At 42.7% G+C, this 25,331-nt stretch overlaps 2 protein-coding genes across 2 annotated transcripts; one reads left to right on the top strand and one right to left on the bottom strand.

Annotated features, from left to right (window-relative positions):
* The first annotated feature begins 12,920 nt into the window (after positions 1–12,920).
* Positions 12,921–14,749, top strand: foxe1 (forkhead box E1). The gene has a single exon (XM_028977833.1). The coding sequence runs from the start codon at positions 13,190–13,192 to the stop codon at positions 14,255–14,257; it is 1,068 nt and encodes a 355-aa protein (XP_028833666.1). The 5' UTR covers positions 12,921–13,189; the 3' UTR covers positions 14,258–14,749.
* A 1,374-nt stretch (positions 14,750–16,123) lies between these two features.
* Positions 16,124–25,283, bottom strand: spag5 (sperm associated antigen 5). The gene is made up of 26 exons (XM_028977530.1): positions 25,162–25,283; positions 24,820–24,873; positions 24,612–24,731; positions 22,650–24,505; positions 22,357–22,546; positions 22,149–22,265; positions 21,964–22,056; positions 21,747–21,881; positions 21,101–21,220; positions 20,882–20,974; positions 20,617–20,751; positions 20,434–20,527; positions 20,171–20,318; positions 19,975–20,025; positions 19,616–19,790; positions 19,409–19,542; positions 19,071–19,227; positions 18,710–18,839; positions 18,216–18,320; positions 18,002–18,128; positions 17,720–17,852; positions 17,505–17,585; positions 17,050–17,199; positions 16,543–16,617; positions 16,378–16,458; positions 16,124–16,273 (listed from the first exon to the last, which is right to left on the bottom strand). Exons 2-26 carry the CDS (start codon positions 24,853–24,855, stop codon positions 16,202–16,204), a joined length of 4,608 nt encoding a protein of 1,535 aa, XP_028833363.1. The 5' UTR covers positions 24,856–24,873; positions 25,162–25,283; the 3' UTR covers positions 16,124–16,201.
* Positions 25,284–25,331: the final 48 nt, after the last annotated feature.

The raw sequence follows: 25,331 nt of genomic DNA, 5'->3' as shown, positions 1-25,331 counted from the left end.
TAATAATAAAATATTGAAAATATTGGAAAAAATAAAATTTTACTGCCTACCAAATCATAGAATTAAAGACCATAAATATGATTTATTAACTTTTAAACTTGGTCAGGGTATCTGTTAGCTCACTGCAAGACCATAATTTTTTCTGCATGAAAAGATAGTATTTCCTTTTCTAATGTCTACACTGAATGCAGCTCTGCATAACTGTTGAACTCAACATCAAATATTCTTTTCAATTTCATGTGCATTGTAAGCCACAGTTGTGTTAGATGCAAACATTAATGGAAATGAAATCATAATCATAATAAAAAAAAGAATGAAGTAAGAAATGCTACCGAAATAAAGACTAAAATGTGTTTTAGTCCTAGCAAAGACAAGATCAAGGTCAAAACATTGTTTTTATATATATTTGCATATGCTATTGTATTATAAAAAAGTGTTCTTCTGGCCAAAAGGCACACATTTTGCCTTGATGCTTCATGGGAAACCTATCTTGGATTACAGCAGATGTAAATGGGCACATGTGGCAACCAAACAAGACCAAGAAAAATATCTTGAGAAGTTCAACTTTACAGTGTGTCAGTGAGATCAGGCTAAAGCATTTCCAATCTACACAGTATCATAAATAGTTTAGTGACAGGAAACAAATGTAATGACACCTGCAGTGATCCCTAAGAATTCCACGCAGTTGGCAGCGAGGTGTTACCACACTGTGCCTGTCCCAATATTGGTGTGTAGCGATGGGTGGAACCTGCCAGCAACCGCAGTGTCTGTCACTGAGGCGCATCGCAGGTTCTGCCACCACGCCCAACTCTGTAGCACGCAGCAGACAGATGCAGGCCACCTGACCCTCACTGTCAATATTGACTCACACAGGGTCCCTCCTGTAAGCCCCACGCACCACACGCACATGGACATAGCTCCTGGACATGTACATGCACTATGGGAGCCAGAAACACTCATCAAAATATATATTACAAAAAAGATAACAATATGTTACAGTTAAACACAAAACACATACTCAATTCATGCTTTAAAAAACACGGTGTACATGACATTCCTCAGACCCTCCTGGTGGGTGGCCGGTCTGCCGGACCTCACTTATGGAAGCAGGAACAAAGCATGAGGCACTTGGCCTAATTACTGAGCCCATGTCAGCTCTGGTCCACCTCCATTTGAAAACTAATCCCGACGAGCCAGTTTAGGACTTCACAAATTGGTTAAGTAGCAATTCAATTAACTGTTGGTTAATCAACAAAAAACGTCATTCTAAATCTAAACATTCTGTATATACATAATTAGCTATAATGTGAAAGGGTAAAATAAACATTATCTATAATTAAAACCTACCTCATTAAATATGATCGGTAACACTATGTAGCTTATTACTGGGTGGCAGTAGCCTAGTGTGTAACACACTCGACTTGAAATCAGATAACCACAAAATAACCACAGATAACCACAGTTTCAAACCCCACTTACTACTTATGTGTCCCTGATCAAAACACTTAACCCTGACTGTCCCTGTAACTACTGATTGTAAATTGCTCTGGATTAAGGTGTCTGCTAAATGTGATAAATGTAAGTATTTACATTATTTCATGCTGTAAATAGCTGCGTATGGCTTGATGACATAGAGAAGTACATAGTGAGGGGGGGGGGGGGTGAAAGAGGGAGTGTGCTCGTCTGTGCCATTACATGTCCTCTCGTCGGTGTTCTCACATACTTCCTCTATTCAGTGCAGGAGGCCCAGCTCTCAACACTGCACAGGGGCTACTAATACTCTGCCTTTCAGCCGCACTCAAAGCCTCCAAGATTGGGGTTGACAAATGAGGTGGCAGGACAGGTCAGACCGCTGCACCGATCTCCGAGAAACGCACGTGTCTGTGTAAATGCACAAGACGGGCTAGCCCGCTGGCCTGATGGCACGCCGGATGAATAGACCCACGCTCCCCAACCTGTGTCCTGCATGCATGAGTGACGGCTACGTCACTCAGGAATTGCGAGGTGGAGAGAAGAGCGTTTGTCCCAGGGCCGAGATTACAGGCACAAACAAAGATGATAGCACAAAACCGCATGCTTCCATAAGCAATGGCGCCTTCATTTGAACCCCAAATGTCCACCACATACCTGAAATATTAACCACATCAGTTTTTAATCTGCGATAATATTATGAAATATTTCTAAATGTTTCTCTGCCCCAGTGCAATTGAATAGAGAGCAGACAGACACCATGCAAATCAACACAGCAAGGGAACGATTTGCTGTGCAAATCTATTTAGTCGATTCAAATAAAGTCACACTCAGGGTCCTGTGCATACACACACAATTTCATGCGCCCAGTATTACCAGCTACGCTTTGTGCACAAGACCCACACCTCTGGCTTTGTTTAAAAGGGAGCCAATTGCAATTATGCAGAAGAATGTGTCAAAAGGGAACAGCTCAAATGACTGTGAACAGATTAATGAGTGTGTGTTTGTGTGTATACACACAACTTATTTTTGTCTAAAGGTTTTCTTTATGTTTATGTAACATTTCCGTTACTGTTGGGATTAGTCCTAGGCATCTTATCAGGTCTCCACAACAAAAGTATAGCAGGCTGTGTGTATGTGTGTGTGTGTGTGTGTGTGTGAGAGAGAGAGAGAGAGAGAGAGAGAGAGAGAGAGAGACATATCATTGGATGACAGAGTAGCTTGTAGAACCCGTAAAACTCAGTTCTACTGTAATCCAGGAGAACCACCCATGGCTGCTATTGTCTCAGAGTGAAAGCACACTATTCACATGAATATCCTGCAACACTGCAGACACTCGCAATCTGGCTCGCCCACACATGCACACACACACACACACAAACACACAAACACAGAGGTGGCAGTGCGCCTGCCACCTGACATGGGAAAAGTCCCAAACATAAAGGTTACTTTACTCACCAGATTAGTCAAATTGCTCCCCAAGTCATTGGGGTTGTTTAACCCTTTAGCCGCCCTGATGAGCCCACATGTAAAGTGTGAGGCCAGTCAGTCTCTTGTGAAAAAGCTTGTGGCCATTTCATCTGACAAAGAATCACTAGAGACCACAGCTTCTACCAGACATTTAATAATCATTTTATATTTATGGACCAAATAACATTTTGGGAACATTCCTCCCAAACAATTGTGGGAACCGTGTATATGAAGCTTGTAATGAAAGGTGAAGTGTTCTTGGAAGTATGTAGAATCAAAACTTGTCCTGTTGGTTTTCTCTTTTGCATTTATTGCTCAGTTGCTTTTGGTTATATTTGTAACACTGTCACTTTAAGATGCATGTGGAGACTTACCAGTGACAAGCGGATGCCTGCCAGCAAACTACTGTTGGTAATGCAAATAGTGGCCAGCATGGAAGGGTGATAGAAGGCTAAATCACTGAAAAGTAACTTGTTGTTTTTGTCCATTATCAAAGATAAAGGGACATTGTGTAAGTAATACTCAGAAATGGCAACAGCAGATTTCCATACTGATTCATAGCCTTGCACAGCCCACCACAGGACATGTCATTAAATAAACTGTCAAATTATGGTGTAGGTTTTTTCATTGTGTGTCTGTATAAATATATATTTTTATATATTTACTATATAAATATATATACTATATATATATATTATATATTTAATATATATTTTTATATATTTACCTCACAATTCTGTTGTCTGCACAATACTACACAATATTTTAATGTTGTTGACATTGTGATGCCTAATGAAGCCATGTCAAGGATGTACATCAGACTGAAGGGTCACGACCTAGCATCTTTCCATCATGTGATATTACAATTTAAAAATAATTATTAAAATAATTAGAAACATGAATAAATATTAAATTAGAAGACAGTGGCAAAACGCATGAAGTCAAGATGGACAGGATAAGGGGCAGTGGTGACCTAGCCGTTAAGAAGGTAATCAGAAGGTTGCCGGTTCGAATCCCAATCAGCCAAGGTGCCACTGAGCAAAGTACCGTCCCCACACACTGCTCCCTGGGCGCCTGTCATGGCTGCCCACTGCTCACTATGGGTGATGGTTAAAAGCCGAGGACACATTTTGTTGTGTCACCGTCTGCTGTGCTGCAATGACAATAACTTCACTTTAAGCTTATATAACACAATATTTGATTTGACTGTGTATGTGAGTATTTTCTAATGTATTTATTGAGATTATGAGTTCTAATTACTTTCTTCTCTGTGTTTATTGCAGTCTGTTCACTTATTTTGTTACTTTGTGTATTACTTTCTTATAATTAAAATGTAAAATTCAATATCATGCGGGTTTGCCCTTACTGTGTGTGTGGGTTTGTTCCACTGTTTGTACCAGTGGTCTTGTCTCAGCTAGTAATTTGTAAGTGCTAATTTTTAACGTCTGAGCTTTGGAAGATAGCCTTGAATTTCGCTGGTGGCACTTTAATTTGTTACAAGGAGTCATGCTGGCACATCAGTCATGTGCAGACTTCTGCATTAATAATTTAATTAATAAGCAACACATCGGTCTATTAAATGTAAAGTCTCTTTCTGTCACAGCTTCCAAGAATATTTCCAACTGTGTTAGCTACTGGACAACATCAAGCCTTCCACAAGCCCTGCGGCCAACAGAGTCACCTGGCATTGAAGATTGAGAGAATTTTTTTGGCAGAGATTAGTTTTTACTGTGGGGCAATTTCCTTTTCAGAGAAGTGCGTGTGCTTTCAGGACAATGGTTCACCTTCTCACCTCTGCTCAGCTCCCGACGCAGACATTGCCAGGGGAACCTCGACCTCATTGACAAGAGGGGAAGCCCTTTGGTGTAGGGCTCCAGACATCAATCATGGCCAGCGAATGTAGTGAGAACTTCAGTAAATGCCAATTTTAATAGGCAATTGCAAAAAACATGGTAAAGTCGCGCGCGTGAGGCTGAATGCGATAATATAGCAAATCTTGAGACAAAGAGAGGAGAATGCAGCCGGTGAGCACTTGAATAGCTCCGCACAAGATGTGGCATGTTTTGGCTCAGTGCCTTAAGAACAGGTAATCCAGCGGTGTCAGTGATTGAGGAGTTACAAATCCCATGGCAACAGACATGCAGGTGGCACTGGAGAAAATGCATTCCACTTTTCTTTTTTTTCTCTCTCTGCCTCTCTGCTTCTCTGACTGCCAACCACTTGCCATTCAAATGTCCAAAGCTGAGCCAGCCAGAGCTGCCAAGTTTTAGGGTCAGGCACATTCACACACAAATGTATACATGAGGTTTTTAAAAAGGCATTCAAATAGGGATGCAGAAATGTACAAAGTTGCACTGCATGGATCCCGGAGAACAATTTACTGGTAAGACAAAAAACATACAGGGAGACCTTCAGAGACTCATCACAACCACTGGCCCCACCATGTAATTTAAAGTTAAAGTAAAACAAAAAAACACCCCTTTTACACACACACAATAGTCGAAATGACGGAAATATGTTCAGAGAAACATTTCCAAACCAACCACTGTTTCGCACTGTTGTATATGTGAGATTCTATTATAATGGACTATAATGGGAGTCCAGCCGAAGTTGCACACTGGTCTAGGATCAGTAGGTAGATCACAAACATACCTTTCATGTCCTCATACAGTACATCTGTGCAACTCAACCTCTGTATCTGCAGAATATGCCAGTGCATCAGGTTGAATGTCATGCTTGGAGAAAGCAACTGTTCCTGAGCAAGAAATTCATTTTTTCTTTCATATTCATGTAATCTGACACCTTAAGCAACTACATGAATGTGTTTGGTGCACTGTACTCCACAGTTTCAGGAGGGACCGGCACAGAGTTTTAATGGATGTTATTACAACCTAATACAAGCGTGTTGTGATATGTATTGATTAAACATGTCAAACCCAAGCGAAATATCTTGAGAACCTTTCACGATGAGTTGACAGGCTTCTCCCCCTTAAAATCTGCATTGCTGAAAGATCCCTCTTTGACTGACAGACATCGAAACCGCTGTGTTCAACATATTTTTGGAATAACCTGGAGGTGAAGGATAAAACAGCTAGTGACAAAAATACGTTTTTTTTATATCGTTTTCATTTGAATAACAATTTTAAGTGTTTTTCACTTTGCAAACACATTTAAAGAACTGGTTATACCACGGATGGTTGCTATATGAAAAGCTGTGAGTGGTCCTGAAGATTTGCATCCATATTTATTATAAATAAATTAGATTACATAGCTTGTTCTTCATTATTACTTAAACACAGAAAATATACATTAAAATCCAATTTGCAGTTTAAACTCCATTAAATATATAAATAATTTTTATTATGTTATAGATTGAGCTCAACTTATACTCTTACATATAAATGTTGTAAAAGTTAGTTCCCCTGAACTTTCCCCTGAAGTAATCTTTGTATTTTAGAACCTTATAAAAATGAAACAAATAAAAAACATTAACAAATGAATCCCAATTCCTTCTTGTAAGCCCAAAACACTGTGAACTGCATGTTTTTATCTTACGCTGTCTATCTCCATCTTTATGTAGGGATGATCTGTGTCATAGGCCAGAGCAGCACAGGAAGTAAATAAATAAAGCTCTGTTAAATGTTTTAATTAATTTGAACATGTTGCAAATTCATAAACTAAATGAACATGAAAGATTCCAATTCCAACAACCAAGGAATTTTGAAAATGAATTTTTGCATGTTGGCTGGAGGGTGAGCACCAATTTTTACCCTTTTATCACAAGTAAATGGCGTGATGGCTTCTTGCATGTAAAGGTGACTCACGCTCACCACACACAGGCAGCACCAGAAACAGCCAGCTGGCCTGTCAGACTCAGTCACAGCGGAGACAAGCCACTCTTAATGAACTGGAACGAAACACGGAGTGTGGTGAACGCGAGCGTTCTTCCTGAGACTAGGTTGTGCTTTCAGGTGCAGGCAGGGGGAAAGTGCAGCGGGGAGACAGGCAGGCCGGGACATCGGCACCAAGTTCCAGCAGCACGGCCAGACAGAAGGACTTTCAATCAGTCGAGACTGGAGTTGGGAGAGGCCCAAAAACGGATCAGGGATGGATCACACCCCCTCATCAGTGCTTGCACAGGAGATGGTTTGTTACCTTGCATGCTTGATATGAATGGCAGAAAGTAAGGAGCTAACAGCAGCAGTTCTCTGAAGCAGTTAAGTTTATTTTTAATTGAAGGACATATCATTTTTATGCTTAATATTTCTATACATAACACCATTATTAGGTATCCATAAATAGCGCAATCAACCCACAAAAGATTTACATTTATTCATCATTTTTTCATCCATGAGGAAAAGAATGTAAGAGAGAAAGGAAAGCAAAATGTATTGTGCATGAACAGGCTCACTCACAATCGTATTTAAAGGTTTTAAAAATGACTTGTGATTGCATTTAAATTATACCATTGCATTCAAAAGTCTGTAATAATTTTTATGGTAATAAATGGCCCAATTTAAATGCATATTGCATGAAGTCTCGCAAGCCCTCATCAAAATCTCATTTATCATAATTTTATGACAAGTTGCTCTCTGACCCGCTGTTCCAGAGCCTCCGTGCTTAAGTGCACTCCAGAGACGGGCCACCTCAGCGAGCGCCATCTCAGCCGCCTGCGTCAGCAGCGTGCAGTCACAGGTGGCTGGCCGGTGGAGGGCCAGAAGGATCTAACGTTAGCGAAGGGCGGCTGCATGCTGCTTCAGTTATGTAAACTGGCAGGGCCTGGGATCCAGTCAACCGGCACAGGGAGTTTGCATGCAGCACAGTCCCCCCTCACTGGCAATGCAAACAGCGAATGTAAAAAGTGAGTAAAACACACATTGCAATGTGAACACACACACACACACACAGATAGAGTGGTGATAAGAAAGTAGCAAATATATATATATATATATGAACACCTTTACAACTGTGAAATTAATACCTTTACAACTGTGGTGTATAATTTGACTGAAATGATTGTTAAACATGTATTAAAAAAAAAAACATTTTAAAAAAGCCATTAACAATGAACTATAAAAGTTGGGAAGAAAATGGGGAAAAAAGAGAACATTCTTGAGGTGGGTATTATTCTGCCACAGGGCAGTAGATTCCAGCAGATTCAGACACTGCTTGACCAGCTCCTGATGTAAGAGATTTACCAGCCTCAAGTTGGAAAAACATCTCAGAGATGTCAGAGCAATACCTTGAAATCAGTTTTATACCTGTGTAAAATTGGAATAACACGTTTTGACGCTACATTTCAAATTTTAGCCATATTTATATGATTAGTGAAACTTGCATGGGTTGTGGTCTTGAGAGCTCAGAATTCCAGGTGGTCAAGAAGTTGTGGTCATCCTCTTTGTTTCCATACAGAATTTACTGTCCTGTGTTTTTTTGTCTGTCTAGTTTATTTGCATTCCAGTTTTTCACTCTGTGGTCAGATAGACGCCATGAGGTGTTGGGTCCAAAGTAAAGACAAGTACTGATATTTCTGCATGAGTTCAAAAAATCCACAAAAGAATTTGATCAAGCGACAGTATTTCCGGTCCGGAGCCGGAGTTTCATGTTCTTCCTGTGCTGTTATGTTTCCTGATTGTTTTCTCCGGTGTCTGATTGTATAAAGCTGCCCAGTTCGTGTCTGTTCACCGTCGGGTCATTGTTACTGAATGTCTCCCCTGTCCGGTTCACCGTGTATTAAACCCCTTTTTCGTGACGTCGTGCGTTCGCGTCCTTCTTCCAGCCATTGTTCCAGATCTACTACCTCGCCATTTCAAACAAGCGTGACACAGTATGGCTAGGGTGAACTGAACATATGTGCTTAAAATAACATTTGTGTGTCCTGCAGAAAATGAGTGCTAATGGCTTGTCTCTCCCAGGCCTGGGTGTGTTCATTTGAAACGTGTGTCAAACCCGTCACTGCAAACTCGGTTTCGAACGCACCCGGCTTGATTGAACAAGTCAGATGCATGCATGATTGAAAGTTAATCAGCAGATTGTCATGTCAGTAAACCCTGATCATTGTCTAAGTAGGAATGCTTAGAGATGCAGGGAGGATGCCAAGACCCAAAATCCAGTCAAAAAAATGTAAAAACACACAATGAAATAAAAGCTGAGCTGCCCTTTTTGGGTTTTCTTCTTATCTAACTTGAAAAAGCGCATTGTCTGTCTGTGATGTCTTTCATGTTCATTTCGGCCTCATTATTTAATCAAGTGTAAAAAGCAGTGGAGATCATGGTGAGCTCATGACCTCCATGTTTAGGCCACCAGGTCATGCAGAGGAAAGACCCGGAGGAGGCCGCCCCATCACCTGCTAAGCCGTGAAAGCTTAGTTGAAGTGCGAGGCTGAAATGGTCCCTGCACTGATTTGGTTTTCTTTGTTCGAGAGAGCCGTTTCTCTGCCGGTGGTAGGGGGGCTTTGGCTTCATTTGCCTCAGCTGCAGCCATGCGCAGCTGCACGGATTCCTGTCTGACATTTGCCTCTCAGGGCTCTCTGGACTCAAATGGTCTTTTCTGACAAACAAACGAAGAGTACATTTTGTCAAAAAACTATGACACCATTAAGTGCTGACAAAGGCACAAGGGTTAAGTGTCTAATTAATTAACATTGACAGTAAGACACTAGGTTGCAGAGCTAGATTGTTAGAATCAGGTTCATCCACCTGCTCTTCTTATGATGACTCAGTAATGACAGTTTCATTTTTAGACCGATGGTGCCAAAATTTAATGGACCTCAATAATCTTGAAACAGTTTTCATAGCCAACAAAACCACTTTCAGCAGCATGAAAATGTAATCTGTGACTAAACCATTGTCTATCCTAAGGCTAGATCTCTGAATAATTCATAACATGCCCTATTTGGAGGAAATGACAAAAAAAAATCTATTTGGTTTGACTGGGGCCATCTGTTGAGAAGGACATGCCTGGTTCACACCTGTTCACTGGAAGCCCACACCAGCAGCCGACCTGAAGCCGAAGGGGACCTGCCACTGCTCTGTTTGAAAACTGGGAGCTGCCTCCTCCACCTTCATTAAACAAAAACCTACTTTATTGTCCAATCATGCATCTCACATTTGATCTGCCAAGGCATAATTCATACCATGAAAACATTTTCAAACAGGAAAAAAAAAAGACTGAATCGTTTCCATCTCGTCCAAACGACAGAACATTTAGTCGTGTCTATTATTCCCTGTCATAGAGCATGAAGAACGGTCTACAGTAGGTGCAACCCAAGGCAAATAAACTATTTAACATTGAGCTGTCATTGGCATTAGTGGCCATTATTAGATCCATCAACCGTGGACAAAAGCTACACATTCTGAATCACAAGACGAGTATGTCTGCATTCTGCCCCATTTACTGCCTCTGCTGCCATATGTTCCCTGTGTTTGGATAAGGATCAGCCGTAATTTGCACAGTTCATCTCATCGGGAATCTAATTAAAGTGTAACACCTGATAAATGCTGAGCTCCACAACAGAGGAAATTCAATAATGTCTACATGAGATGAGCTATTGAAGAGGCTTCCATTAAAATAGCTGCAGCTAATAACAAGCACTACAACTGCAAAATGTGGAATGACATGGGAAAGGATGAGCCCATGATGGTAAAAAAATACCCCCCAAAAAACAGCATGAGAAACCCTCAGTACAGAGCACAGATTATTTAATTATATATGGAAGAATACATTTTCACCAAACCACCCTTTTATACAATTATTTTTACTATTATGTTACAATGATTAAAACATACTTATATTAAACACATCAATTGAAATTACATTAAGAAATGTTATATGTTCAATATGATCATAGCTTTTAATGTAATAAAATTATAAACATATTACAATTTGTATTATACAATATCTCACAAAAATGAGTACACCATTCACATTATTGAATTGTTTCTTATCACGTCATATCTTCAGTGTTGTCCCAAGGAAATATATAATAAAAAATGTACAAAAATGTGGGTTGGTGTACTCACTTTTGTGAGGTACTGTATGTACTGATATATTTACATATATACACAAGTTCATGGCTGATGCAACATGTCCTTAAGGTAGAAGAAGGGGAAAAATTATGATGGAAATGCAATTATTCAATATCAGTGCCACCTTCTCATTCCTGATGCAAACAAAGCTGAACACCTTCACAAATATTCATGCAACAAAAGCTTATGACAACTACTAACAATAGGTCTTGAAAAATCCAAAAGAGGGTGCACAATAAAGTAAAATGGTGTGAGAATATAGGCTCGAGGTTTAGGGTCTACCAAACACCTTCTATGCCTCCCCCAAAATAAAAACAACAATAAAGATACACGCCAGTGCTGTTGCTGGATCAGATTGACTTGCTGGCTTGTAAATGTAACCATCTGAGTTTTCTGGTTCCACAACAAAGGATGTATGATGGATGAGGCATTTGCATGTCACCATCTTTCCACTTTCGTAAGTGCCAACTCCAGGCAGGGGTGTCTGCGGGCTTTGCATACACTATGAACACAAACACCTTTTTTACATGCATAAGTGGAAGGCCTTTGCAGGACCATACAACTGAAACGGAGATAAGTAAACACCTTCAAACAGGCAGCATCAAGCAATTGCAAATTTACATTTGTTGGCAATTGCAATTTAGAAAGGCGGGTTCAGTCTTTATATGCTGTCATAGGAGGGTAACAATGCCATTACTTAGAACCCCCCTGCTTTAAGAACATTTAAGGATAGGCAGGAATTTTTAAAATGTCCTAAATAGTTCAGGGTCGAAAGGATTTGCGTACACGTTGCAGGTGAGTGGGGCAAAAGGAATCTTGAAGCAAAACCCAGGGACGGGTTCCACCTCCGCAGAAAGACCCATTGTGTCAGCTCCGCTCCGGAGCTCAGCTAAAGCGCCGAAGTCAGCCCGTGGGTTGGTCCTGTCAGCAGGCTGTTGTCATGCTAAAGCCCTGGGGCGCAGCACACCTACCATGCACTGTTCTCTCACCGGGTCTCAGATCCAGACGTCTTCCTCCTCAGTCCCCCCCGCGCAGAGGACCGGGCTTTGTCTGAGTGTTTGCTTAAAAGCTTTCAGGTCCCTCTGCAGAGGTTGACCACTGGAGAGAAGGTCTCAAGAACAAAAAAAAAAAAAAAAAAACTTCAGAAGAACCCTCTCCAAGCCATCAATTTCTAGTAGAACCCAGACAAGCTGACTCTCCGCTGGACTCGGTATTTACATGAAAGCATGTAAATGTAAAAATGCCTGATTTAATATGTCTGTCGCAGAGGTTTGAATATGGGACTAAAATCTATATTCAAAACCTTCCAGCAGAAACGATGGATGGCCTTCGCTTTGCATGCTATTAAAACACAGAGGGGGTATCATCTGGCCAACATTTACATGGCTTAACACAGCTGGGGCCTTCGAACACTGCGGCAAAACAAACAGGGCCACGCAGACAAAACAATATAGAGCTTACGTTACCACTAAACAGGACAATTAGTGTTTAAAGAAAGCCCATTTAAGACCAAACAATACTCCCATGTTGTGTTTTCGGCGTTGCAAAAGTAAACTGCGGCCATTAAAATCACTTCAAAGAAAAGGGTAACTGTATTTTGGCTTCTGGAGACTTGCCGCTCCGTAGATCTTTACTGTTTCAAAAATATTAATCAATGCAGATTTATAAAATAAATGAGCCTGCGGATAAAAATAAAATAAAAAAACATACAATGTAAGTCAAGCGATTTATAAATGTTTTGAATTATGTTTAAAAAAATGTCATAATAAGATGAAGGTGGTGGTAAGTCTGCAGAACAATAAAGGCTTTCCAGCCTTCAGCAGCACGTGACTTGCTCCAAGGGGCGTGACTGACTCTCAAGGCAGGTAGTCTGCTCATCAGGTAGCATATTCCAGCACTTGCCCCGTTCAAGACGGCACGGAAAAGCCAGCATTGAACCTGCGAGCAGGATATTTACACCAGGAGGGATCGTGTCTGTGCGCGACAGGGGGGTATTCGTATGCCGGGAAGGACACTGTTGACACTGCAGACTCGTCTCTGGGCTCGTTTCCACTTGTGAGAGTGCCAGTCGGAAATGTAAGAATTGTAAGTTGAGTGTCAAGAGCCGTGTCAGATTTGAATTTTTCTCGCATGCTTCAGAGTTCCTCACCTTGTTGCTTGAGTAATCTTCACCATCCCCAGTTGGGCTGTTTTAACGCTTTTGTAAGGACGAGTTTGTCAAAATGCCTGTGGTTAAGGTGGAGAAAGACTCCCCGCTGGAGACCTCGGTGCCCGTAACCTCCCCACCCACAGCAGAGCTGCCTCGAGGTCGCAGGAGGAAGCGGCCCTTGCAGCGCGGGAAGCCCCCCTACAGTTACATCGCCCTTATTTCCATGGCGATTGCCAACTCACCTGACCGCAAGCTCACTCTGGGTGGCATCTACAAGTTCATCACAGAAAGGTTCCCCTTCTACAGGGACAATTCCAAGAAGTGGCAGAATTCCATTCGTCACAACCTGACGCTCAACGACTGCTTCATAAAAATCCCGCGGGAGCCGGGCCGCCCCGGCAAGGGCAACTATTGGGCCCTGGACCCCAACGCAGAGGACATGTTTGAGAGCGGCAGCTTCCTGCGCCGAAGGAAGCGCTTCAAACGCTGTGACTTCACCACTTACTCGTCCTACGTGCACGAGTCGCCCGTCTTCTCGACTGTGCAGATCGCTCGGACCCCCTACACCAACTCCATCTACTCCAACATGCCCGTCCCCCCTACATATGGACAGCAGCTCCCCCACGCCTACTACTCATCCTCTTCTCCTGGGTTCGGGTCGGGTCAGTCCCGTGTGTTCAGCATCAACACGCTGATAAGCCCCCACGGTGGACTGGGCCAGGCCCCGGAGATGGTGGGCCAGCAGTCCTGCTGTAGCTTCAGCCCGGACGGAGGCTCATGCAGCCTGGGCAGCCCGGGCTTCCAAAGCCAATCATGCAGCGGCACGTCGGTCCTCTCCCGCTGCTCCCCATCATCCAGCCACATGGCCTTCACTTATTCAGGGCCAGCCGGACACGGACACGGCCACGGCCACTCACAAGGACAGTACTCCCAAAACGCCGGGCAAGCCTACGCGTCGCCAGGCCGACTGGCAATAACGGGGTCGTCCCCCGTGGCAGGCGACCCCGTTGGAGACCCCTATGGCAGCGCATCTCCGGGACAGCTTAGCACTTTCACTCAGTATAACAACAGTGGCACAGGAGCCTATCTGAGGCATCCTCCATACGCCGGCGGTATGGAGAGGTTTGTGTCGGCCATTTAAAGAGACAATACAAAACTGTGAGGATTTCAGGATCTTCCGTGTGGAGCGTTTGTTTTACAAAAACTCAACACCATTCTGTGTTTAAAATACGGAATGGTTTGCTGAATGGCCTTGTATTCTCTTAGCCTGTTGTGAAAATGTCTGTCTGCGTCTGACCAAGACTTGGTGCTGTTTTAGAAAGGAAATATGATAAGAGTACAGCATTTGATTAATTGGTGAATTAACACGAATTATGCACAAAATTTAATATAGTTCTGTGCTACTGGAATTTTTGGAAGCTGGAACTTGGATTTGTTACTTTTTAAAACAAATATTTTTCAAATGTGAATAAAATATGTTAGCTGAAATCTTGTTTTGTTTTGCAGCAGTGATGATTTTTATGCAATTGATGTGATGGACTGTTAATAACGCAAGAACAATTTCATTGTATTTTTTGAATATTATTTGTAAATTATTTTGATGAACTTTACACCATAAAAGATTACAGCAAAACTGTTGCTTGTATTGTCTGTATTGTTTTTGTACAGGTGTTTGGAGGGCTTAATTTAAAATATAAAAGTAGTGGAAACCAACAAAGGATTAAACAGATATGCAAAACAGAACATGTAGCTCTTCAGACTTTTAGATTCAAATGAGAATGAACACACAGGCCAAAAAGGCAAATGTAAAACATATCCATTTAGGATGATGCTAATTTCTATTACATGAATTCATGGCCCTGTGAAAGTTGTACTAGTATTCAGAACATGACAGATTATTAAAGCACAAACTCCTACAAAACCACAAAGCCCCAGAATTCACTTAAGTTGCCTCATTGCTTTCGTATGAAAAGAAAAAGCACACTCCTTCAGCGGAATGTAAGCTTCATTCGGCCCTTTTATTTCAGGAGGTTTCAGCTCAGTTGAATGTGAAGTGTGTCTGGAGCCACAATGCGGGGTCCTGCCACCCAGCCCCCTCCATTATCGCGCCCAGACAACAGCGCAGCTCTCAGCAAGAAAAGCCTCAGCTAATCTGCTAAAGAGCACAGCAATCAAGCAAATGAACCAACAGAGAACATGATACTCAGCCATGTGGGTCAGACGGCAGCGATAAAAAGGGGCTTTGCTGGTCAGTCATCCTGGCAAGCCCATGAAATAAAATGTCATACTGTGCATGACCACTCAGGAGTCCATATTAACAGCCATTAAATAGCTAAAATAACCTAACACCAAATAAAATAATACCATGGTAATGCATGATCATGGGTAAAAACAAGACAAAGCTTGACAGAGCTTGTTCCAGCTAATTGGGCGTCCATTTAGATTTGAAAACGTACACCAAACGTGACAAGCGAATCAAAGAGCACTGGAGAGCAGTGGAGCAGAAATAAGAAGTGAAATGAAAAATGTGCTGAGATTAAAGCATTTCATTTCAGTCAACCCCACATCATGATTAATTACAGGACTGTCTGTATTCATGCTGAAGAATGCATATCTATGTCTAGACCAGAGAGATGGACCACCTAGGCAAGGTGTGGGCTTCTACACCAGACAGGGTCAAAACGAGACATCCCACTGTAACATGCAAAACAACTTCTTCCAGTAAAGCAGCCTAAAAGCAACATAAAACAAGCCCAGTTTGGGGTAACTATAGGTGATTTTGGAGCACCTTCTGGCATCTGGTATGACTAAATCTCCTCCACACCTATGTTTTAAGGGATCGGTGATTTATTCATCCTATTTCTTATTTCTATGTTTGCGTATTTAAGTAACCTACAGTGAATATGTTTGCTGTGTGATTTATGAATGTGTTCTGTTACATTGTACCATTTAGATTACCTCTGACACACAACACACAAATAAAATGCCCACATTCTTTAAACATGGGTAATAATAAGATACTCTTTATTTTAAAAAAAATAATAATAGAAAAAGAAACCAACTCCACATATTAAATTATTTACAATTATCCAAGGTACTCCGTGAGCTGCTGCAGTTGTGGACAGTTCTTAACAACCTGTGGCACAGAAGACAGAGTCTGTGGAGACAAAGAAAAGAATCACGCAGTGCGAATCACAAGGCTGATGCACATAATGGAACCCGTGTCTGCTACAGGTGAAAGATTAACCAAAAGCGTATTACCTTCCTGACCGTCTCGATCATGTCATCAAGTAAGTGCAGCTCACGCTCCAATTTGCCCTGATTCATTACATGGACCATTTGCTGGAAACAGAGATGGGAGAACAGGGGGTTTGGTATGACAATGCTGAATATATGTAGTAAATATAAAGGGAGATTAATGCTCACATGTCTCTTTGCCCGCTCCAGAAGCTTGGCCCTGGACTCTTTGACCTCCTCCAGGCTTTGCTTGAGTTTATCCATCTGTGAAGAGGGTCAAGAACACATAAGGATGAGGGGACATTTTGGGGTTAGTTGAGGAATATATAGGTTAGTAAAAATAAAAAGGTCAACAATATTTGATCTTCATAAAATAACCATTTAAAATGTTTTGTGCTAGTGTTAGAACAGATAAAAAAGGCTTGTCTTGTCTTGGCAGGTTGGAAAATCCCGCCCCCTGGTGTTCACAATGTACACTGAATTGGATTTATCACTGTGTTACTCAGTTTAAATAATAAAATATCAGCTGCAAAAATCTGAATCTGTAACAATATAACTATTAACAAATGTTGAAGGACATATATACTTTATGCACTTCTAATTATTGAATTTAAAATTCTAATAATTCTTCATTTAATCCTTGAAAGAAATTCAGTCAGATGTGAGAATTCAGTCCTAATTAAAAGAGCTTGCAACCTCTTTCAAAAGATGTATCCTCTCATCCACTGCTTTCATGCTTGATGCTGATTGGCCACAAGCTTTGTTAAGCTCCTCCCTAAGGGCATGGGTCTCCATCTGTGATTGCTGCCGAGACAGGTGTAGTTCTGACAACTCCCTACGCAACTCCTGTCAGTCGAAAAAAAGAATTAAAACCAAATGAAATGCAATTAAAAGTACTTAAAAACAAACAAATATTTCCTTATATAAGCACAAATATTTTAATGAATCTGTTGTAAACTTTCTAATGAGATTTTCTGTGAAGGACCCATCATGCTTCCTAGGTCACGGATATGGACTTATATTAGTAGAGATTTGTTTTCATTGTCTGCTTTTTGTACATTGCTGATAGTTGGGTCTTCACTTACTGTTTGGATCAATATCTCATCATACATCCCTCTTAGCAGCATTACATTAGCAGGAAATGGTCTTACTGTGCTCTCAGCTCTAAGCCTTTGAAGAGACTCCATATTCTCATCCATTTCACTGCACAGTTTTTTCATGGCTTTTTCATCCTGAACAGAACACAGGAGGCAAGGCCGCAAATACATACATTACATCATGTAGCTACTGCATCAACAACAATGTCTGATCTCATTCCCAAACCCCACATATCTAGTGTGAGATTTGGGTCTGATTTGGGTCTGACCTGTGCCTTCTGCTGAAGGGCTACAGCATCCTTCTCAATCTGAGCCTGCAGCTTCTCCACCCGATACTTCAGTTCCAGCACCTCCTGCTGGTGTGAGTGAGCCGAAGAGTACAGCTCATCCTGGAGGCTCGATCTGGAAGGGTAAAAGTGATATTAATCAACACCGTGTGCATCTATTCTAATTGTAAATTATGTTGCAACTCTCTATCACCCTTATTGTATAAGATAAAGGTTCAGACTAGTTTCCAGCCACCCTCCTCCAAAACTCAAACAAGCACTTACGCATGCTGCTGTAAAACTTTTTGTTGGCCCTCTTTGCTTTGCTGGAGCTGCTCAATGGTGTTGGTAAGTTCTGAGAATTTCTGACTCAGGTCTCCAAGTAGCTCCACCACTGTCTTTGGTGGTTCCTCTAAACCAGAAATACACAGACACAATCAGCCTTGCCATCTTTACTCACCTTTACTCATCTTTACTACAGAAGAATGTGCCACAGTACCTTCCTGCCTTTTTGGGGTGACTGGAGCGACACGGGTGAAGGCACTGCGGCCAAAGCCCAGTTTCTGAATTTCTTCCTCCACCTCTTCTGGGTCCTCTATGATGCCTGCTCTCTCACACACACCCACACACACACACAAAGAAACAGTCTGTATGCTGTTTTTATAGTAGTGTTACTAAACAGTATACAATGGCGTTGGACACATACATAAATCAACAGACCAATGTATTCAATTGATAAAACATAATCAGTATGCTAGCATCCAGAATTGATAAATCACTTGAACTTGTGCATGATGAAAATTAGCAATTTTCTTTGGGTCTTTGTCCATAAAAAGGCTACAATTTATATGAAAATCACAAGTTACAAGGATATAATAATCATAGACAAATGCCCTGCATTACATCATAAAATCTACAGTATTTTAATATCATGTTCTGCGCTACATCTGTATGATCATTTTGTGGGATTCTCATTTAAGTTTTTGTTCACACCTGCGTCAGTAACAAGGCCACACTCTGTGTCCTGAGACTCTGCAGTAATGGCCATGATGACCGAGTCCACAAACGAAGCAGGGCGCTGGGGCTGCTGGGAAGTCGCGTCATCTTCAGAAGGCACAGATTTCTAGAATAATGATTGAGAACCAGCTTTAAAATGTCATGATTATAACATCCTACATTTCACTACAAAATGCTGAGAATGGAAATGAAATTAGAAACACCCCATTAATTTAGTACCTGCTGTGTGGTGTGAGTTCAGACATGTGTGGATTTCTGGAAAGTGTCGGTTGTGGCACTGTGATGTTATGAAACGAACGTGCGTGATTAAAAGAGCGGACATGTGAGTGTGCTGTACCGTCTCGGCTAGTGCCTGCTGTAGGCTGCTGTTGAGGCAGTGCACTTGGTGGTGAAGCAGCGTGACATCGTTGGTGGCCTGCGCCTGCTGGTCTTCCTGCTCCAGCAACATGGCCTGAGTTCTCGCCAGCTCTTCCTCCAGAGACTCACGCTCCAGCCTGCACACAGAGCGGAATGTAATAACATCACCTGCACTCAAATTACAACACGTGTATGGAATAAGGAACTGGACTGCAGTGAAAGATCAGCTGGAGCAAAGATTTCTGTGGTCTTAGCGACAGAAAACCTTAAACCATATGTAGTGTCCCCCTGGTTCTTGTCTGGTGCTGGGCTCAGTACCTGAGCTGGGCCAAGGTGACTTTCAGGTCCTCACACTCCAAGTTCTTCTCCCTCAGGCCCTGCAGGTGTGAGCGCAGCATCCCCTCCCCCTCCACCACCTGCTCCCGCATCATGTCGTTCTCCATCTGCAGGTACTGAATGATGCAGTGGTTTATGTGAGTCATTGCATCTTTCACCGAAGGGTCCCGACCCTGCACCGGGGCTCACCTCCTTCATCTCTCGGGCACTGGACATCTCTTCACGGAGCTCATGGAGCTGTTGGCGCTGTGCAGCATGGGCCTTGGCCTGACGGTGCAGCTCGCTCAGCATGTCCTCCTTTGCAGCGAGAGCCTTCCTCAACTCTGCTGCCTCGCTCTGAGTGAACTTCAGAGCCTCCTCCAGACTGAGAAAAAGCAGACAGAGCATTTAGATATTTTGATCTAATATTTTATCATCAATAGGATTATAACTTCTGGCACTTTTTTTTCTAGGTGAAAATATGAATATTGTCTATTTTGTTATCCCTAAGGTAACATATAAAAAAAATCTATTCAGAATTAAAATAATTGTCAGATGTATGGACTTACCCAAGTGCCTTCTGTCTCGCTTCTTTAGAGTCCTGCATGCATTGCTGGAGTCTAATCAGTGGCACAGAGGTAACAAAACATAAAAAAAAAGAATATTTGAACAAATGAAAAAACTCAAAACCACAATTAATAATAATATTAATATGTTTGCTAGAGTTGGGAATATTAAACTGCAGTTCGACGTTTTTTGGTTTACTTTTGAGTCTCACTGGCTAGTGCATTCTCAAGAAAAGCATAAGAGGCCAGAGTGGAGGTGACTGTGGCTGAGAGCTCAGTGCTCCTCATCTCCAGCTCACTGCGTTCCTCCTCCACCTCCGCCAGTTGCTGCCGAAGCACGGTCATCTCTGTAGGAGACACAGAGACATTGTCCTTGTACATTAATTCTTTTTAAATACAAAGTTTGACTGAGGTATTTTCAGACTGACAGAAGAAACATTCTTAACGTTTATTTAGTCGAACCTGAATTCAGGATGGTGATCTGCATGTTCAAATCTCTAATTTGCTCGCTGGCCTCCTGTAGGTTTGTGCAGGCTTGGTCGAGTTCATTTTGAATCTGTAGCAAAGACCCGAAGACAACATTGCTAGACATATAATGACTTCTGAGGCCCATCCCACTTGAAAACACAATCCCAATATTCTAACCTGGGCCTTCTCTTCCAGCACCTGGTCTTTCTCTGCAATGTTCTGCTGGCTCTGCTCCACAGCATTAGCTGCCTTCTGATGAAGCTCCAACAACACAGGCCTTGTCCTCTGGAGAAGTTGCTGAGATTTCCTGAGCTGAAACACACACACACACACACACACACACACACACACACACACACACACACACACACACAGCAGCTGAGGGGGTCATGAAATCATTCTGACAGCTACACTTTAAGCCAGTACACAGAGATTGACAAACCTCTTCAAGAAAGAAAATGTGATCCTGCAGATTCCCTTTCAGAAGCTCATCTGCTGCATTGAGAGACTCCACATAATCCTTGTTCAGTGAAACCTACATTAAATTAAATAGCTTGTAAACTAGCTTGAAATATCAAAAATCGCCAAAGAGTTGTATTGATCATAATTTAACATACTTTAACCATAATAAGCAAACAAATGCTGAAGGCTGAGACCTTACCTGTTGTATGAAGGTGTGTTTCAAGACCTGAAGGAGCTCCTCACTGGAACCCACATTCTCCTCCAGCTCGGCCAAGCGGGCTGCAGAGTGAGCGCGCAGCTGCTCTGTTACACTCAGCGCCTGGGCAATGGGATAAGTATCAGGGGAGGGGAAAGCCCAATTGATAAAGTAAGCAGCTGTCTTATATGTGTTCTGTTAGCATTAATAATGATGTGTATACAGATCAAAGAGGTTAATGTACAGATCTAGAAATCAATTTGGTCACATATAAATTTAAAGCAACCAAAACCGAACAGCTCCCAATAAGAAGGAAAAGAACTAGCGGTGTTGGGCATTGAAATGGGAGACACAAAAAAAAAAAAAAAGAAAGAAAAGTGTAGTGATTGTCACATGTGATACACAGCAGCACAGCACACTGTGCACACAGTGAAATTTGTCCTCTGCATTTAACCCATCACCCTGAGTGAGCAGTGGGCAGCCAGCCCGGGGAGCAGTGTGTGGGGACAGTGCTTTGCTCAGTGGCACCTTGGCGGATCAGGATTCGAACCGGCAACCTTCTGATTACGGGGCCGCTTCCTTAACCACTAGGCCACCACTGCCCCCGATAGGCCAACACAACCACACGACTGTGTACTGCATCTCTTACAGCTTCCTTAGCTTGTATGGCCTCCTCCATCTGCAGCTTCATGTTATCTCTCTCCTGAATGCAATACTTTGTCTTCTGCTGCATCCTCGTCAGAGTGTCCACACACTTTCCATATAAAACCTTCATCTGAGCTGTCTAAAAGGCATGACAGAGCAGGTTGTAACAAATTATTGGACCCATTAAACACACACTGAGGTCTTTGTGTCAGTGAACTTGCCTGTGCAGAGATGGATTCATGATCCTCGTTGACAATGGCCCCAGTTTCTTTAATTTCAGACAAAGCATTGTCTGCCTCAGTCTTAATGGTAGCCTGTTAAAAGTGATAATAATATTGTGTATGTAGTGATTAAACTGTAGAATTACTCATATACAGCTGAGGGTGACAGTCAGTGTTGTTCACACCATGGTGGCTGTTACAGCCTCAATGCTGTGCTGCAGGTTTTGGAGGTTCTGCAGGTCCAGCTGTAATGACTGGATCTTCTCCAGAGCGATCACATACAGATCCTTATAAGTGTCCACCTGACAGAAAAACAGAGGTTACGTTCACTGTTTCTGCAAATAAGCCTTCTGAAGTACAGCACTTTTACTTTACTGTTTTTGTAGCTCGTACCTGGCTGAACTCCGTGTGGTCTGTCTGAATGAGTTTGTCTCGTAGGTCTGATGGCAATGGGCCAGCGTATTGGGTTTGTGCTCTTGCTGAGGCCAGTTGCTGGAGCAAAGCATCGGTCATGATTAAATATGAGGTTAGTCTCTGCTCTAGTTCTTGCCGAGGAACTGATTCAAGGCTTCCAGGGTTCAAGCTGCGGAAAAAAAAACATCTTCAGTGACTTCATAAAAGTGGCACACAGAAACTCCGGTACTACTACAACGTTACTGTATTCCACTAAGTGAGCGGGAACTTACTTCCATAGTAAAGAGTCAGTACTGGTACTGGCATCAGACGCCAAGATCTCCTTGACCGGCTCTACCAGAACAGAAGTGTTTGTGCTGCGCTCCACCTGCCGCACCGGCGAGGTGCACACACATATGCTGTGCTTTTGCACTAAAGATGTGCCAACAGCAGTGCTGTGGCAGTCTACAGCAGCAGCTGGAGCAGCAAACTTCCCTGATGCCAGGAGCAGCAGCTCAGCCATCTGCTTGAGTTGCACCTGCAGAGCCCCATCAGTGAGAGCAACAGGTTGACTTGGTGGTGGATCCCCAACCTGTGGTGGTGGTGGTGGTGGTGGTGGTGGAGGCGCAGTCATGGCCTTGGACTGTGGCGTGGGAGCTGGGGTGCAGTTAAGACTGATGGGAAGAGCTGTGGAGTTAAACATTGGAGGAGGAATGGGGCTCTCCAGCACTCCATCCCACAACTTGCCCTCCTGGCTGTCAACCCCAAGGTCCTGGGCCATCGTTTTATATAAGAATGAGTTCTTTGGAGTGGAGGGAACTGAAACAAGGATGGACTTCAGCGATGGCGACACGATGGCATCAGACAAAGCATTCATGGGGCTTTCACAACGCATGACCTCAGGCTCCATTTCTAATCCCAGTGCACTATCTTTGGCAATATTGCTCTCTGCCGGTGCAGCAGGTGAGTTTAACAATTGCACACTTGGTGCAGGATCTGCAGTAAGAGGCTCTGGACGTGCAGTTGAGGTGTTTTCAGTGCTGCAGTCGGTCTCTCGTATGTTGGACAGAAGAGCATCGGGTATTTCTTCACAAGGTTGAAGGCCCAGGCCTGGTGGAGCTTGGGTGGCACCTCCAGATGTTGACCTTTGCACATCATAGTAGGCATGGTCATTATGGCTTCTGTCTCCCTGAATATCCTCAGCGCCATCCTCCACACTTACAGAGTCTTCTGGAAAAGATGGAGAATGACTTGGAGTGTCCTCTTCGATGATAATGGTGGACTTCTCCAATGAGTCAGAACCCTCCTCAAAAACTTCAACCTCACCTCCAGTACAAATAAAAGACTTCAATGTAACATGGCCATCTTCAGGCCTTGGTTTGTTTTCATCCTCATTAGCCAGACCTAGACAACTACAAGCCCCAGCACTGCACTCTTGATTCTCTTGAAATATAACGCTCGTCTCTGCACACACAGCTGGCATCATTTGGCTTATATTTGCAGCAGGGACACAGTATGCGTGCTCTGTGTGTTGACCAGAACATTCTGAGACTTCTGGATCTGCTTCAGTATGCTCACTGCATTGGCTACGATCTTCCAGAGTCAGGTGCTTGAAGAGTGCTGACATCTCACTTGTCGCATGTGAACCATCTGCAATTTCAATCTCGACACCAGCGAAAGCAAAAGATTTGAGTGTTAAGTCTGGAACGGACACTGATCCATCTTGGTCAATTATTCCATCGTTGGTTTTAAAGACATGGGATTCTGACACAGGTTCATCCACAGAAACAGGCAGCTCTTCTGTCTGCACTTTTCTCGCTACCTGACAGTATGGATGATCAGTATGGCTGTCACCATACTGTAAAGGCCCCAAACTCTCCTCTGCGACTTCACTGCAATCACACATCACAGGACTATGGCTCTTCTCTGTAACATTCTGGGTGGAGCACACTTCCGTTGAATCTGACAGCTCGATTTCTCCACCAGGACACAAAAATGATTTAAATGTGATGTCTCCGTTATTCGTACACTGCTCCAGAATCAGGCTGGACCGGACTCCACAGTCAAGAAGAGAGTGGGTTTGAATTTGGTCTGTATTTTCAACCGTGTAATCCAACAGTCCAACTGTCCGGGAAACCGCAGTGTGGTCCTATTTGAAAACGATAATGTAAAGTGTATTTTAGACTTATATCATACAATTAGCATTTATAATGATAGTATTAATAATAAAAACTATTATAATGATTACTCCATACCTTAATATTTGGGCCTATGCTGCAAGGTATGACTGATTTGCTCTGTGAGGCCTGGTTTGTCTCAATATGCAATACATTTTGCACGTCGCGGAGAAGAGTCCTGTCAGATCTTTTCACGGGCTGCAATGTAAATAAAGTAAGCGGCGTTATCTGATGCTGATCATCACAAAAAAAAGGCCATGAATGATTTAACACCGAATTGTCTTACAGTCGTCGGTCCAAGTGACATTTGGCTCTCTGACATTCTGGCAAAACACTGATTCTGTAACATTAGAACATGCTTTGTTAAAACGCTGCTTTCATTCTGCGGTTGGTGTCAACTCTAAGTAACGGGATCGTCGCACCTACTGCAACTTCTACAGAAATATGAACAGCATGTTAATAAAACATATACTGAATATTGGACGTGAACGCTAGCAGGTCCTCGCGAAAATTACCCCGCACTGATAAACAAGACGTCCCTATTTGACATAAACACCGCGTTTAATATAACGATAAAAACATTGGATCTCAATATGCCGAGTCAGAATAGCAAAGTTGATCGAAATACCTCGCGTTGCCTCACTGTTTTGCTCAACAGTAAACCGATGCCGATCCCGCCTATCCGATTTGAACGCTGACATGCTTCGCCTCCATTGGCGGAACACTTTTCCTCGTTTTCTTTCCCCGGGAGTCCACGGCAGTTTTCATGTTGTTGCGCCACCTCGTGTGTCGGAGGGA

The sequence above is a fragment of the Denticeps clupeoides genome, chromosome 4 (genome assembly GCF_900700375.1).
Source record: "Denticeps clupeoides chromosome 4, fDenClu1.1, whole genome shotgun sequence".
Classification (NCBI taxonomy): Eukaryota; Metazoa; Chordata; class Actinopteri; order Clupeiformes; family Denticipitidae; genus Denticeps; species Denticeps clupeoides.
The sequence above is the reverse complement of the archived record's forward strand: the minus strand, read 5'-3'. Positions and strand labels throughout refer to the sequence as shown.

Coding starts and splice junctions, on each gene's coding strand:
- foxe1 (XM_028977833.1), top strand. CDS start 13,190: ATGCCTGTGGTTAAGGTGGAGAAAGACTCCCCGCTGGAGACCTCGGTG.
- spag5 (XM_028977530.1), bottom strand. CDS start 24,855: ATGTCAGAGAGCCAAATGTCACTTGGACCGACGACT. Junction 21,882..21,963: donor ATGAATCCATCTCTGCACAG/GCAAGTTCACTG, acceptor CATGCCTTTTAG/ACAGCTCAGATGAAGGTTTT. Junction 20,752..20,881: donor ACATTTTCTTTCTTGAAGAG/GTTTGTCAATCT, acceptor TGTGTGTTTCAG/CTCAGGAAATCTCAGCAACT.